At 42.7% G+C, this 15,575-nt stretch overlaps 2 protein-coding genes across 24 annotated transcripts in view; both read left to right on the forward strand.

Annotated features, from left to right (window-relative positions):
* KCNMA1 (potassium calcium-activated channel subfamily M alpha 1) overlaps positions 1–15,575 on the forward strand; it is a 759,311-nt gene that overhangs the window by 654,259 nt on the left and 89,477 nt on the right. For 18 of the 23 annotated variants that reach the window (XM_065520843.2, XM_065520844.2, XM_005565373.5 and 15 more), the window contains one exon: positions 9,308–9,401. In XM_065520843.2, coding sequence (XP_065376915.1) covers positions 9,308–9,401 — 94 coding nt within the window. Of the gene's footprint in view, positions 1–1,705; positions 1,802–4,755; positions 4,843–9,307; positions 9,402–15,575 lie in introns of all 23 variants that reach the window. The other 5 variants (XM_074001716.1, XM_065520841.2, XM_074001715.1 and 2 more) reach the window with 2 other exon arrangements.
* LOC135965107 (uncharacterized) lies at positions 3,444–4,360 on the forward strand. The gene has a single exon (XM_074001717.1). The coding sequence runs from the start codon at positions 3,568–3,570 to the stop codon at positions 4,120–4,122; it is 555 nt and encodes a 184-aa protein (XP_073857818.1). The 5' UTR covers positions 3,444–3,567; the 3' UTR covers positions 4,123–4,360.

The following is a 15,575-nucleotide window of genomic DNA, read 5'->3' on the forward strand; positions in this document are numbered from 1 at the left end:
ACCTGACCCCAGCTCTCTTTTCTGTTTCTCACTCTGGGCAGGTGGCAAATCTCAGATTCCTGAGGCAGTGTGATCTTTTCTCCACTCCTTTGGATGCCTGGCAGTTTGTAAATCCACAAGGAAACATTTGTTTCAAGGGCCTTCCTTAACAATCTCATGCAAACAGCATGAAGTGATCAAAAGAAATAACTCTTGTCTTAGATTTGCCTTGTCCAGTTCTGTGGGGTGGCAGAACCAGTACCTCGAATACCTTTGAGAAATGGTGTTCAGGGCTGGAAATTGGGTGAGGTGAGAGAAGCTTTTGCCTTGGGCACCAAATTTAAGAGGAGACCCAAAACCTCAGGAATCAAGATAAATGATAGTTTCATGCAATATTTTCAAGCTATCAAAATAAAATATTTTCAAAATATCAAAATTTTAAAAATCCAGGATGAACAGAATGTCATAATTTTAAGTAAAGACAGGATAAATATTGATTCCAAAGCTGGCATTTAAGTACTGAATTCACTAGGGCTGGAAACAATAAGGACACCAGGAAACTAGCAGCTGCAGCCATAGGTGTGAGCCCTTCCAGGGTGCCAGGAGCAGTGTTTGGTATCTTACAGGCACTTTCTCTTGATACACTTTGGGGGACCTGATATGACCTACAGTAAATCCAAATCTATTTGATTGTAAACCATCTTAGCAAAAGAGTTCCTTTACAGGCTCCATAAATTCCATTACAGTCCATTTTGTCTTTGTTAAATGTATGGGTTGGAAATTACAATTCTTTTATTCACAATGATGATTTTAGACACACAGCTCAGAAAGATCAGCATTCACTTAAAAAATATATTAGCATACTTGTATCTATTAAGCACTATTGCTTTGTAGGCTCCAGCTGATGATTTTATTAAGTAGACTGCAAAAGGGGAAGAAAAATCAAGGATAATTATAAATTCATAAATGCATAATTCATTGGCATAAAATGATTTAAATGGATTGGATGTGGAATTATCTATTTCCTCAAGAAAATAACAGAGATGTTCTGATTAAGCCCATAATCTAGTGTATGTGAAATTCTAGCCAAACTGATGGGGCACATTTTCTTTTCTGAAACTACCTTTGATAAGAAATGCATTACAAACTCATCAGTTTGGTTTCCTGTTAACAAAGAGACAGCAGCCGTCTGGATCATTCTGGATTCACAGTGAAACTGCCACACCATGTATCCTCCAACTAAAGCTGTGCAAGTTTGACAAGGGGCAGATGAATCCAGGAGTTATTGTGCAGGGGTTTAAATCTATGCGGCAGCTGACGGTTGAAATAATCATCTATATATCGCTCTGAGCTAGCTGGGGAAAGGTTGAAGCTGTATATTTTCAACATATCTAGTCTAATGGTTAATCTGTTGTCTTGTACGGGGCTCTCGCAGGGTGGACTGGCAGCACACGCTGACAGCTTCGAGGAATTGCTCACGGTAGATGTGGTTCGCCTTGCTTTCCAAAGTACTGGATGGATGAATCTAACTTAGCTTGAGTTGGAAAATGTGAAACTCACCTGACTCATGACCTCAAACATGAATGGACCAGCAGGGCTAATAGTGGGTTGGGTGGTAGGGACAGTAGAGTCACTAAACTACCTCCATTCCTCTCAACGTCCCCAGATCTGTGTACTTCAGGTGTGCTCCATGGGTATTTCTTTTGTTATTTGGCTGTCTTGACAGGTTGGGAAGAACATTGTTCTTTGTGGAGACTGGAAAGCAAGGGAAATATGAGAAGATTAAACTACTGCAGGGGTCAGCAAACTTTCTCTGTCAAAGGTCAGTGAGTTAATATCTTAGTCTTTGCAACACATATGGCAAAGTCCTCAACTTTGTCATTAGAGATGGAAGCAGCCAGGGATGGCAGGTAAACCAACAACTGTGGCTATGGTCTGAAAAAATTTTATTTATAGCCACCAAAATTTGAATTTCATGTCATTTTAGTGGATTAGAAAATATTATTATTCTTAGATTTTTTTCCCCAATGACTTAAAAATGTAAACACATGTTTAGCTCATGGGATGTACAAAAACAGGTGGCAGGCTACAGTTTGCTGACCCCTGAACATGAGAAAGATGAGAAGGAAGCAGCTGTTGGTGCCCAGGATGTGGCAGGTTTCATCCCTACTCTAGAAGTTGTCCCCCACAAACATGGACTGCACGTGCTACGGCAAGCTAAAGGAGTCAGTTTTAACTTTTGGCCACAAAGCCAAAAGTTGGCTTTTCGTGTCAGGAGTAGGGAGTAGGGAGAGAAGGAAAGAAAAGCTGCGAAGGGGCTGTTTGTATTTGACTTTTATACATTCCCCACCCCTCCCAGATGGATGCAAAATAAAAATTATCTCCCATCTCCTAGTACCTTCCCATTCTCCAAACCCCACAGCAAAAATTCAGGGATGTTCTTGAATTTCTCTTTTCAATTGTGCATTTCCTGTTGGAATTCCGTTGTTCATCTCCATGTCTCATCTCTAAGAAACTAATACCTAGTGATTTTTGCTTGAGACTTTTCTTTGCCCTTGAGGTAATAGAGAGTCTATTCCAGGGAAAAAGAAAATGGCTAAAGGCATCCAGAAAATTCCAAAAGGATTTTCTACTGAATACTGAGCAGGGCAGAGCGTTGGGCAATGATTCTAACAGGTCAAGTCTACAGTGAAGATATATGAGCTGCGATTCTAGATATGGGGGGCTTTGGTAGATGCTTGGTTCCTCTCAGGATGCATACAGAACATAGTTTGAGATTGGGGTTGGGGACCTACGGCATGGGTACCATGGGTACATCTAATTTACCCAATTGGATTCTAGAGGATCCATTAGGCCCACAGTATTTTGTAGAGAACACTGCATTCCAAGTCATGTGGATTCTGTTAATATATTTATATAGTATTTTTTTCTCTCTCCCATGTAGGAGCTGAATTCTTTCATTACTCTGTGTTGATGGACTCAAACTTACACAATTCAGGTTTCCTAGGCAGTGAATAGAGCCAGAAATATACCCTGTGATTAACTTCTATGTAACCTATTGTTCCTTAAAGTCTCCCTCCCCATTTTCCTATTAGCTCCACAAAAGCCAGAAATGCAAAAGCTCCAACAAGCCTCCCTTCCCTGCCCTGGCAGCCTACCATAGGGTGGGCACTCCCTATGCCTGTCCTAGGGCAGTACAGGTCACTTAGACATTTTTAAAAATTCTTATTCTGCATAACCACAGATTTTTAAAAAACTGACACCCATTAGGTTTTCCAAGTAAGTGTATTTCCTATTTCCTAGCTAGAAGTTGTGAAATTATCCCGCTGGAATAATGTATATGATAATGTGGTTGTTCAATTTTAGAGAGATGTATATGTTTGAGATATTACGATTGTTGGGGTTGCTTTTAAGGGGCAGCGTCTTTCATCTTTTCCTCATCTGTGGGTTAATATTAGCCGTGATGTCAGAGGTTGCAGTGAACCAAGATAGCACCACTGCATACCAGCCTGAGCAACAAAGACCTTGTCTCAGAAAAAAAAAATATTAGCCATGCTCTTTCAAAAGATAGATTTATAGTTGATTTTTATGAAGAATACTACAGTGCTCATCAAACTTCTTGGTGATATGTGCTATTCCAAGGTTGTCAGGCAAGAAATTCTCATTCCAAGGCTATCACCCACACCCACTTTAACTCCCCTGCACTTTGGTACTGGCCACTACTCTGGGTGTAGAACGTGGCTCCATTGCCTGGCTTACCTGATCCTAGCTGTGCTTAACAGCTCAGCCTCGTTGATGGACACATGGCATTCCCCACTGTGGGATTCATCCCGAAACAGCAGTCAAGTGCTCCTTTACAGCAATTATACTACCAAATTCACAGTATGGGTTGTTCATCTGGCATATATTGTTATTTTTGTGGTTGTTTACCCATCATTGCTTAAGGAAATAACCACACCCTCTCACCAGTCTGGTTTGTGTGAGAAAGAGCCAGGCACCATTCCATCCTCCAATCCCAAGATTGCACTCTTGTGGCCACATCCTAAGACTTTGAGAGTTAACTTGCGCAAACTTTCTGGTGAAAGTCTTAAACAGTCATATCAGAGAGAGCTTAGGTCAGCTTGGGAGTTTTGTCCATGGTGAATTACATTTTGCAACACGACTGTTATAAAATTCCAGGAATTTTACCATCACTCCCTACCCTTCATTTTAGTAAAACAACATTTGAAACACCCACTTTTCATTGGTGTTGCTGACGGCCAAAGGAAGTGCCGTGGATCCCTTTTTCTGAGGAATGGCAAACTCACGGCGTTTAATGTTAGGCACTGATATCACAACTAAGGGGACTGACCAAGCCAGCAGTTTGAGACAGACAGCAAAAGTTTATCACCAAGGACTGATTTTTCAGTAGAATTTCTTTTAGCAGACTTCAGGAGAGAATGGGTCTGATCTTGCTGCTAAACTGAGTGTTCGGTGTCTGTGCATGTTGTGGGGTGACGGGGAAGTCTGTATATTTTTGGAAGTTATACTAAGAAGATTGTCTTCTGAATTTCCAGAAGTATTATCCCTCCTGACATGGATGACAATAAAACAGCAAAGGAATTGCAGGAAGTCATCAGGGTAAAAGAAAGGGGGAAAAAAAGGCAATTCAGCTGTGAGGGAGAAACTTCCAGTTTGATTCAAAGCTATTCAATGTTAAAATTGGTTTGGAACTTTTCTAAAAAACATTTCACTAAGGATTAATTTCCGTTTTCTTTTCTCCTTATTGTTTGGCAGTCAAGGTTGCAGCTAGATCACGCTATTTCAAAGACCCATTTGAGTTCAAGAAGGAAACTCCCAATTCTCGGCTTGTGACCGAGCGAGGTGAAGGAGGACTGTGACCCATCCCCATTTTTAATAACTGCCCTGCATCCCTCAACGTTCTACTTTACCATGCTGAGCTCAGTTGAAGAAGAGCGATGCACTACTGTGAATTTTAGCTTGCACTTAGCTTGCTGGGCAGCAAAATACCAAAAGGGAAAACCGTAAAAAAAAATTAATAATAATTAAAACAACCTCACCCCCAAACTGGCAGCTTGCGCAAGACTTTAGTCGGAAGCCCTGTTAGCTAGATGCCTTTGTGTTCAAACCACTTTGCATGACTCTTACTCTGAGTGACTCCAGTGTGAATATGACATTACTAATGACCTGCTAAGTGTGTACAGATGTGGGTTTCTCCAGATGTGGTGATTAATAACATAATGGAGATAGCGGTTGACTCATGTTTATGAGTTGTTTGCCTTTTATTACGTTTCCGAGCTTATTTGCTTTGAACTGGTTTTGTAACTCCAGCCAACAAACTCACCTTTAAATCTTAAAGGGCATCATCCCCGTAAATCTCCCTGGGGAAACAGGGCAGAGGGAATGTGCCCCAGGCTAGAGCTGAGCATCAGGTCCGTTCTATGCAGGCATTAGACTGAATTAGGGAAGGCTGGGAGTTGCAATCATTGCCCCATTTCACTCCAAGGACCATAAAGAGGCTTGGTAAACCCTGACACAGTGTTTGCAATCTGGCAAGGCTGATAAAGGAAGATATTTCTTTTTAAAGAAATCTAGTGAAATATGTAATCATTTTGAAGTAAGCCCAGAGTTCTGGCCAGTGTTTCTGGAAGACGTTGCTTGCTTTTGCTTGAAAACAGAATGCTGATGAAAAGTCGAGTAAAATGTTGTTACAGATGTTCAACTCTGCATTAAGGCTGTTGGAATTACCACCACATCTTAAATCAATTCCCAGAACATTGTCTGGAGGTTATGTCATTGAAATAACGAATCCTCTTTAGTCAAGTATAAGCAAACATGTTAAAACATCATTGTAACTTTAAATTAAACTCTAGCGCAAACCAGGGGATCTGAAGCCTCATTAGACTTGCCTGACATTTTCCTAGCACCGAGTCTTCCCAAACTGTAAAACTGTTAGATTCAGTGCCTATTAGACAAGGGAGCGCTGGGAAGTTACAACAGCACATTAAGTGTTATACTTAGGGATGTGCAAAAACAAGCCCTTGAATTTTATGAGTACTTGGAGACTGGATGGAGTTCAGCTCCTATAAAAATTCCATGTTAGATTCCTGAACTTGTTTGTGTTCTAAAGAAGTCAGGTTTCTTTAAAGGATCATATCTTCATGTGGCTTCCGCAGCATGAAGGTAAGTGAAAATGCCAGAGATGGAGGTGTATTGTAATTAGCCGAAATGTAAGTTAAATAAGAGCTTGTAAATGTGCATCGTCATGAGGTAGTGGCCCATTACTTCAACACATTTGTCTTTCGTGAAAGTGAGTAAATTTAAGCCTCCCTTTTAATTCCATTTTTATTCCTCTCATGTAGTCACAGAAGCCATGAAATGAAAATTATATTTTATAGCTTAACTAAAAGTTTTCCTAGATCTGCTTTCTTTAAATATGCAGAAATTGATAGGATCCATATAAAGGCTAATAATTAAATATGGTTATACCCTACTTATGAGAAAGAAGTTATCACTGCTTCTCTTGAGGGACCTAAGCCATATGTAATGGTCTCCATTACACAGCGTTCATATATTTAAGCTGGAGACGTTTTCCCCCATCTCTTCAGGGAACAGATCTGCATTTCCAAGGCTGTGAGTGCAGGAGGAAACCTTTAAACCCAAGTTTCATTTAGGAGAACAAATCCCACTTTAAATGCAGTATGATTATGATAGATGATCTTTCTGAGTTGCAATGAAAATAAATAGTTTCTTTGCGTAGAAGAGGCACAACTTTACTACCAGAATGAGGTGTCTCCCTGGAGCTGGCTAACAGGTTATTAACTTGCAACTCTTCCATCTGAAGATCAGTGTGGGCCAACAGCTAGCAACAAGATGTAAAGATAATGGCCACTTAACCAAAGAGAATTATTTGTTATAGGCCCAATGCAAACAGGGAAGCAAATGCTAAGCAAAAGAATCCCACAGGCATGCTAGGGAGGATGACTTCTGTTCAGGTCTTAACTCATCTAGATTCATTGTGTAACTGGACACAACCGTGGTAACATCTGGTGACCTTGAAAAACTCTAGCCGTGGTAGACTAGGTTAGATAAAAGACCTTTGGATGTGGGATTACAACCTTAAGAAGGCCAACTGAACTATAACCTTAAGATGAGAAAAACAGAACTTGCACCCTGACTAGAGTGACTCACATGCACGCACACAAACACACACATGTTATTTGCTCCAGCATGCTACGCAACCAATCTAGGTCACCCTGAACACAATATACCAATTGCAAGCGGCCCATATTAAAAGATGACCTTGTCTTATAGGTCTAGTCAGTGCAAGACTTTCTACTTCATTCTAAGATGGGGAAAGTGCGAAAGTATACTTATACACACTCACACACACACACACACACACACACACATACACCCTCACTGCCTTTCTACCGCATTATTGCCTCGGATGCCTGGTCCCCTATCCTGTGAAAGGAAGATTAATTCAGGTCAAGCTCAGAGTGCCTGTTTGCTTGCCGAGAGATGCATATCAACTCTAAGTGATTTTTTTCAATACCATTTATGTGGCTTGTATTTATTTCCTTTAATCTTTTAAGTGCTGTTTAGTCTCTGTGTGATTTGCTTTGGATACTCATTTCTGATAAGATGCGATATTATCCCAGCCACATAGTCTCTGCCTGGAGCTCTAAATGACTGATATGGTCGCAGCCTGAGCATGGGCCCTGGTGGGTGTCAGAGGAAGCAGCTGGTACCGGGGGTGAGCTGTGGGTGTTTGCAGGTGCTTTCTTGCCTTCATTTCTTCTGGTCTCACTCTCACCTTACACCAGAGTCATTCCCTTTTTCTGCATCAGCCAGGATTTAGACAAGCCCAAACTGACAGCAGAATAGGAGAGTGTAAAATGTGTAATACTTTGAAGCAGGTTTGGAGGGTAGTTGGATTATTAAAATTGCCTTGGAACCATGTATCATAACCTACTAAATTTACTTAGCATTTTCAGGGAAGTACCATATAATGCATGCTCTAATATGGGTCTTCCTGAATAATACCAAGTAGCTGACATGGCACTTTCTCCCCCATCTAAGACTCCTACACCATTAACATATATCAAAGCTTCTTTTGATGTCATCACTGCTAATATTTCTCTTCTTAGCTTTAAGGTAACTGCCGTGCATTCTGAGTTTCAGGGGTACTTTCCTCCTAGTCTGTGTTGCAGTCAACTATAAGAATCTGAAGATACTATTTTTCCTTCTTGACATTACAGCTTTAGCCTGAATTGTGGGGGTGGGGAGAGGAGGACTAGAATTTTGCCGCTGATGCCCTTGGGTGACAGGCTGGGTTTGCATCTGCTAATTATCAAGCAGTTCTCTTAAAAAGAAGCATGATGCAGGCTAATACATCTGCAAAGCTTATTAGTGGGTGTCTTTGGGCAAGAGCAGTAGAGTGTGCTGTGGTGTTTCTAAGTGAAGCTTCACATTGCTTAGCGATCTGTGTGGTTGAGATATTTGGAAAACAGCTTTTGGTTTCCAATCCCCTGTGCTGCCCTCCATCCCTGCCCCGCTGCCTCATCATCAGAGATTTCATTCAATGGCAACCTCCTCCTTCATTCTGGGGCTCTCCTCCAACCTCACCAGTCCCGGTGCTCCTGTCTTCATGGGTTAAGAAAGGACCCCATTGGCACAGCCCCACAAGCCCTCCCTCCTGGCAGTTGGAGGGATAAAAGCTGAGTTGGGCTTGGGATTCTTGAGCCAGCATGCGCCAATGTGCCCCGACGTGATTGAAACATTGGCTGTCAAGACCTTGAATCCTTGCCTCTTTTCAATGCTCTTTCTCTGGCATGCAGGGATTAGGAACCAGCTAAGTTGGTTCATCTGGAAAAGCAGCAGGCTGGCAGTTATGCCGACATTTCAAATACAACTTTATTTCTGATTTTGGTTACAAAAAAATGCACTCGATTACTGGGCAAAGCAAAGTAACCAAAATTAACTCTAGGAATAATGATTGTTCATAATTTTTTTTTTTTGGTATACAGATAAATCATGATTTCTTTTTTCTTTTTTCTTTTTCTTACGGCAGGGTGTTTACAAACTATTTCAGTCTGTTTAAAGTGCATGTTCAAAGGCTGGAGTGTAAAGAGGTGATGCCTTCACCTTCTCTAAGCCAGCCTGTTTGACTAACACATTTGGTCTTTGTCATTGGGTCCTAAAAGACAGCCATGAATTCCTAGTGAGTGACTGAGCCTTGAGTGTGTGTCCTTTGATATTTTGCCTGTATTTCACAGTCTGCCCTCAAACTGTTCATAATCTCATGAGCTGCCTGTATTTCCAGTTGAAGATGAGCAGCCGTCAACGCTATCACCAAAAAAAAAGCAACGGAATGGAGGCATGCGGAACTCACCCAACTCCTCGCCTAAGCTGATGAGGTAAGGAGAGGGGCTGGTTGCCCACGGTTTCCCTCTTAGCCCTTCTCTTCCTCCCCTAGTCCCCTCCTCACCCTGCCAGGCCCAGAGTCTCCCCTCCCCAGCAAGCCCAGGGTGGGGGAGGGGAGCGAGATCGTTAGATGGCTTCTTAAAGGCTGGAGTATTTATTCTGTCAGCTTGTCAGCAGTTAATGATAGAGCTGAAAAAATTCTGTCATGAAAAACAGTTTGAAAAGCTGTTTGAAAAATACATAGGCTTTAAAGTCTTAGCTGTCACCATGTCCTGTCTGTGTGTAGTTCCTAAACAGCAGTGGCACTAATGACGGCGGTAACCAATCAGAGGAACTCGTGTGGTTAGTTTGCCTGCGGCAGTCTCTTTCTGCTGGAGTCCCTCCGAGGACTGTTTTCTGTACTTAAGGCCATATGTGAGATGTATCATCACAATCAAAAATGAACCTGAAGATTACCTTCCTTTTATCCTGTCGATTGAAATCAAATTTCTGTTAATTGATTTTGACTGATAAAAAAAAGTCTAATAATCTGTGGACTTGCCAAAGCAAAGTTCAAAAGTAATACAGTTCTGCTCAGGCTAAAAGCAATATTAATTATGAAATAGAGCATGCATGTACATGGTCCCTTCCTTCCTTCTTCCTTCCTTCCTTCCTTCCTTCCTTCCTTCCTTCACTCCCTCCCTTCCTCCGCTCCCTCCCTTCCTCCTTCTCCCCTCCCTCCTTCACTTCTTCCCCCCTCCCTCCCTCCCTTCTTCTTCCTTCTCTCTCTTTCTCCCTCACTTCTTTCTTGACTATGGCTTCCTCTGGTAAATAGCAAGTGAAGTCAAATTTCAACAGCATTCTACAGTTTCCTCTTCTTGGCCTCTCCATCTTTTATCTCCCCTTTTTGTCTTCAATTCATCTGCCAATCCCAGCATTTTTTTCCTCTGACATCCTGACTCTCTACCACCCAAATGAAATAGGAGTGATTTCAGATTTGCACTGCTCACCCTATGTGGTTGCTGCTCTGGAAATGCCTGCCATCTTGACATTACTTTTCTCTTGTCATGACAACTGGCTTTGATTTTTGAAATACAATAGTGGTGATTTCCATTCCCCATCTTCAGTAACATTTGCGTGTCCCTGGCCCTCCACGTCTACTTTTCTGGAAAATAGGCAAGGGCAGTCTTTCTTCATATGGTTGAGGACACAGGTTATCTGTGGAAGACCCACTCCACCCAACTCCTTTTCCATATCCCCGTCTATTCCTGTTAAATGTTTCCTTAAAAGTTCTCTGCCTTCCCATTCACCCAGCCTTCCTTGGGTGTTGCTGATTTACATGCTTGTTTACAGTTTATGAGGAGGAATAAAATGTGCCAACTGCCGAGCTTTTCGTTTTTATGACGCCAGTTGTCATGCTAGCATTCATTTCCTATTTACTCACCTTTAGGTAATCGCCTTATCTAATTCTAATAGTTATTCCGATTTAAAGTGGAGAAAAGCCCAGCCACTTTCCTTTGCCTAAATTTAGAGAAGCAAATAAATAAATAAAGAGAAGTCTGAAAAATCTGAAACCGTTGGAGCCAAATTCCCTGTCCCTGTTTGCTATGTAAAGTATGGCTCATTTCTTTGATCTTGAGTAATAATAATTCTGAGGAGTTATACTGTTTTCATATGCTTCAAAGCTGTGTCAAAGTTTTGCTGCTTAAGGCTACTTCTTTATTCTGTTGGCTCTTGGGTACTAAGATGACAGGTCTTCTGTATGAGGTGGAGGCTTTTTTAAGTCGTAGCCTTCAGCAAAACATCAAATTACCAAATCCAGGGTAACATACTTCTACACAAATGCCTTTCCTGTAGATATATTATACCATATATATTAAATACTTTAGTGTTACACGCTACATTTTATGTGCAATAGAAAGTGATGGTTTGAGGTAGCCTTGGGGGGACTTTTTTTCCACAAGCAGAAAAAGCTAGTGTATATCGTATCAAGTATGGTTTTTACAGGACTTTCTGCCCGAAGGCCTTTGTAAATAAGTAATGATCAACAGATTGGCTGTGGGTTTTTGAAAAGCATGCCTATGTCAGTTTGCATGATGGGGGAGAATTTTCAAAGTGGATCTTGCTTTCATTCCTTGCCGGAGAGGGGCTGAGGGAGGCAGTCATCCTGGGCTGGAGCTGTCTGCTTCATGGTATATCAGAATTGCTAAACGTGGGTCAGGTGGTGAGCGGAAACTTGCCAAGCTGCAGAACTCGGGCTTCTTGTGTTGGTTGCCTTTGGGCTGCTGCTAAGGCCTCAGTTCCTGTCGCTGGGATGCCTTATCCCACCAGCCCACCATGGTCTCCCTCATAGCCCAGCTGGAATGGACCATCCCATGACAAGTGAGAAAGTCTTAGACACTCCTCCCTTACCATGTCTTTCTATGTCCCATGTGCTCCATATCCTCCATCTGACCTGGGAGCAAAGATGGGCCCCTGCTGAGCCCTCTCTCCGTTTCCCTTGACTTCCAGTGTACAGAAAGACCCCAGGGCCCTTTGGTTTGCATTTGAATATCTGGCACTGGCAATGAAGTCATGGGTAAATTTTTGCTAAATCCCCTTTGTTGATTGGTAGAAAACAAGGGCTCCCCCAGCTCCCTGTGGCTTTTCCAGTTGCCCCCTCCTCTTCCGACACCTGCTTTCTACTCTCCAGTAAATGGGACTTTCAGGTCCTATTCCTCATGACCTGAAAAATCCATAAAGGAAGCTAATGACTGATTTGAAGTGGATTTTTCAACATGAGTTTGTGGCTTGCAGTTTGAGCAGAATCAATCATTCTGAATGTGGGCAGGTTTTAGTGGCCTATGGGCAGCGATAGGAATAGCTCCAAGAGGAACTGGAGAGCCTGGAACGGGCTAGGATGGGCTTTAATTTACCACTGTGGCTTCTGCAAATAAAACAGGCTCCTGCGTGAAGGCTCCTTCCAAATCATCTGCCAGCAGGAGATGCAACGGGGACTCTGCACTAATGGTCTTTTCCTCCCCTTTGTTCTGGTATCAGGTTTACCCTAGTGTTTAAGTGCCGCTTAACTCTGCATGCTCATTAGGTGAACAGCCTTGTTTTGTATGTCTGAATCCTGAGGTAGTACGTTTTTGAGTCACCTCGACAGAAAACAACCCTCACGTCCAGACAGAGCTGAATGGCGAGTGTCTGGGCCGTAGGTCGAGGACACACGTGTAATGATGGATAAATTTTGGCTCCACACCCGCCGAGGAGGAGTGAGCCGTGGAGGCTTCCAAGTCCCCGGCTCCCTCTGCCTATTATTTCCCTTCCTTGCTGGTCTCTTAACATGGAATTATTGAAGGAGCCTTCCCTAAAATCATGAAGCACCTGTTGCCCAATTCTCCCTACTTAGTGGGGTGGTGCCTTGTAAGGATAGCTACATCTTTCCTCATTTGTAAAGCCCTAGAGGGGCACAAACTTTGTCTCTGAATAGCTAAGTCAAGAGGTCTTAATTTGGAGGCCTTACCAACCCTATGAATCTTCAATGAAAACTCTCTAGGAAGTCTCTCTAGGAAAAAATAAAAAGTACATTGGATCCCCTTTTGACCACAGTTGAAGTAAATTCGTGGATTCCTGAAATCTCCATTCAGGATCCCTGGTTACAATCACATACAGTTTATTCCAGAGCCACCTCCACATAGTTGCATTTACACATGCTTTTTGGGGTGATGAGATTTCTCCAGTGGGTAGTTGGTATGGAGTAAACACCTGGGTTCTCACACTGAATCCTCACATGGAATCCAAAAAGTCTGTGCACTTTGACTGCCTGCTTTTAATCTTTTTCTCAGATTAATTCACATCCAGCAAATATTCAGCGAGAGCCTACTATGTACAAGTGCTAAACTTTAGATTCCTTAAAGAACTTCCGCACAGTCTAATGGATTAGACTAGATCCCTGTCTTCAAAATGCTTATAGTTTACCAGAGGAGAAGACAAGCACATAAAAGCACAGAATTGGGTAAGAACAAGTTGGGGGTTCCACTAGCATGGGCTGTGAGAACAGAAAGAGCTGTCATTACCTCTGGTTTGGGAGGCTGAGCCTGGTTTAGGAGGAGGTCTTATTAAACCTAGTTCCATACCATAAGGAGAATGCTCAACTAATAATATTATCTGTCTAGGTTTACCAGATGCCAGGCATCATTCTGAGACTGGATGCCTGTGACTCACTGAGTCCTAACTACAACTCTATAAGTAGGTATTACTCTTGCCCCCATTTTACAGGTGAGGATGTTGACACACAGAGATGTAAAGTCTGGTAAATCTAGGCAAGTTTTCCCTAATTAGGATGATGGAGGAAATAGGGACATGCTGAGACCACAGTAAATGCCTGGGTGTAGCTATAGCCAGGGGTCTTTGGAGTGGCCTAGATGGAGTGCAGAATGTAAGTATTCTGGCACCCAGTCATGAAGGCTTTGCTTGTCATAGGCACTGGGGAACCCCTGAAGGTTTTTGAGGAAGCAGTAACCTAACTTGTGTTTTGGGAGAGTCACTGGTGGCAGCAGAGGGAAGAGTTTGGAGTCCTCCATCAGGATATTTCTGAGACACACACTACGTAAGCACAGAGGTGTGAAATAGAAGGCCCACCCAACCCCAGCCTCTGCCAAGGCCATTTGGGTGCTAAGCCATTCAGGGTTTGCTGCAGAATAGTAGACCAGGACTGGGATACATAGTTTTCCCAAGGACACACATAATTCCTGACATCAGTCCTGAGACCTGGAGTAAGATAGAGTAGCACAGACCATGAGGATTTATGTAGGATGTATCAGGTGGACAGTTTACACAGATAGCACCCAGCTGGGCTTGCAAGGATAATTGACAACACCCAGAACAGAAAAATTGAACATTTTGAGGAGAGTTTCTTGTCAGGAGACCCAGAAAATATTAGACATTAGTTTCCTGAATGGGAGGCAAAATATGATTTGAGGAAAACAGATTATTCTCTTGGGCATCTCCTGGTCATTAAGTGAAATAAACTCATCTACTTGTTAAGTCTTATTGCCTCTCTTTTGAGTCAAACCTTTCATGGGGTCATTTTGTTAGGACTTCCCACATCAGAGCCTGCTAACATGAAAGATTTTAGTAATAGAAAATGGCAAAATGGCCTGAGCCGAGTCACCCTCACAATTCCTTCCACTGGGCAAAAGAAAGAAGGAAGGCAGGGACAGCTTAGCTGAGTAAATTGGCCTCTTAATGCACAAACTGATAGCATATGACAGGCCTCCCCCAGGACTGGAAAAGAAAGAAATAGTTGGTGTCATGGTACCAAGGCTTGGGTGGACCACACAGGTCCCTGGACAAGTTCATGCTCAGCAGATGGTCGTGACCTTGCCCTCTTGTTTCAAGAGCATCTTGTACAACCTCCTCTAGGACTGATGAACATATTGGTTCTCCCAGGCTGTCTCCCAAACATAAAGGCAAAAATTTCCTTTTTCTGAGAATGCTGACTGCCTAACATGAGATGACATCTTAGGTGGCAGCAGGGAAAATAATGCAAGTAGATAGATGCAGAGAAATTGAAAAGGACCCTAGTTCTGCCAGGGTCTGGCTAGAGCCTGGCCTCAGAGTTTTGTCAGTGTGGCCCCAGGGATGACCATCAAGTGGGAGATGGGGGGAGGGTGGTGGGCAGTGGTGTCTCAGGGGTGACGATCGTTATCAGGAGAGTGGAAGCCCTGTTGAAGGATGAGTTAAGGCAGGAGCCAGGATTTGCTCTGCAAATCCTCAGGAAGTATCAGGAAATAGTAATCACCCAGGAGCCAAGGCACCCAAGAATGAGGCAGATCCAGTTGGAACCATTTGTGGTGCTGAACACCCAACTATGAGCCCTTTTGAGGAGACCACCTAAGACCTAATCCAGCCTCCTGTGTCTGATACAGGCTGAGATACACCTATGTGGCCTGATACTCTTGAACATTGTGCTCAAGGTCTTAGCGACTAGATACCATGTTGTTAAAAAAGGGTAGAACACTGAATTGTAAGTATTGCAATTTGCAAGGACTAGTATTTAATTTGCTTGTTTAAATTTATTTGCTGATTAGCTCATGGGAAGAGAAGTCAGCAAGAGAGAGTCATTTGTGCAGCATCTAGTCAGTAAATCCCCATCAAGAATCAAGTGTGGACACAATGCCTCGAGTTCCACAGAGTCACAG

Source organism: Macaca fascicularis, chromosome 9 (genome assembly GCF_037993035.2).
Source record: "Macaca fascicularis isolate 582-1 chromosome 9, T2T-MFA8v1.1".
In the NCBI taxonomy this organism is placed as follows: domain Eukaryota; kingdom Metazoa; phylum Chordata; class Mammalia; order Primates; family Cercopithecidae; genus Macaca; species Macaca fascicularis.

Bases quoted from the DNA above. Each gene is read 5' to 3' on its own strand.
- LOC135965107 (XM_074001717.1), top strand. From the start codon at position 3,568: ATGAAGAATACTACAGTGCTCATCAAACTTCTTGGTGATATGTGCTAT.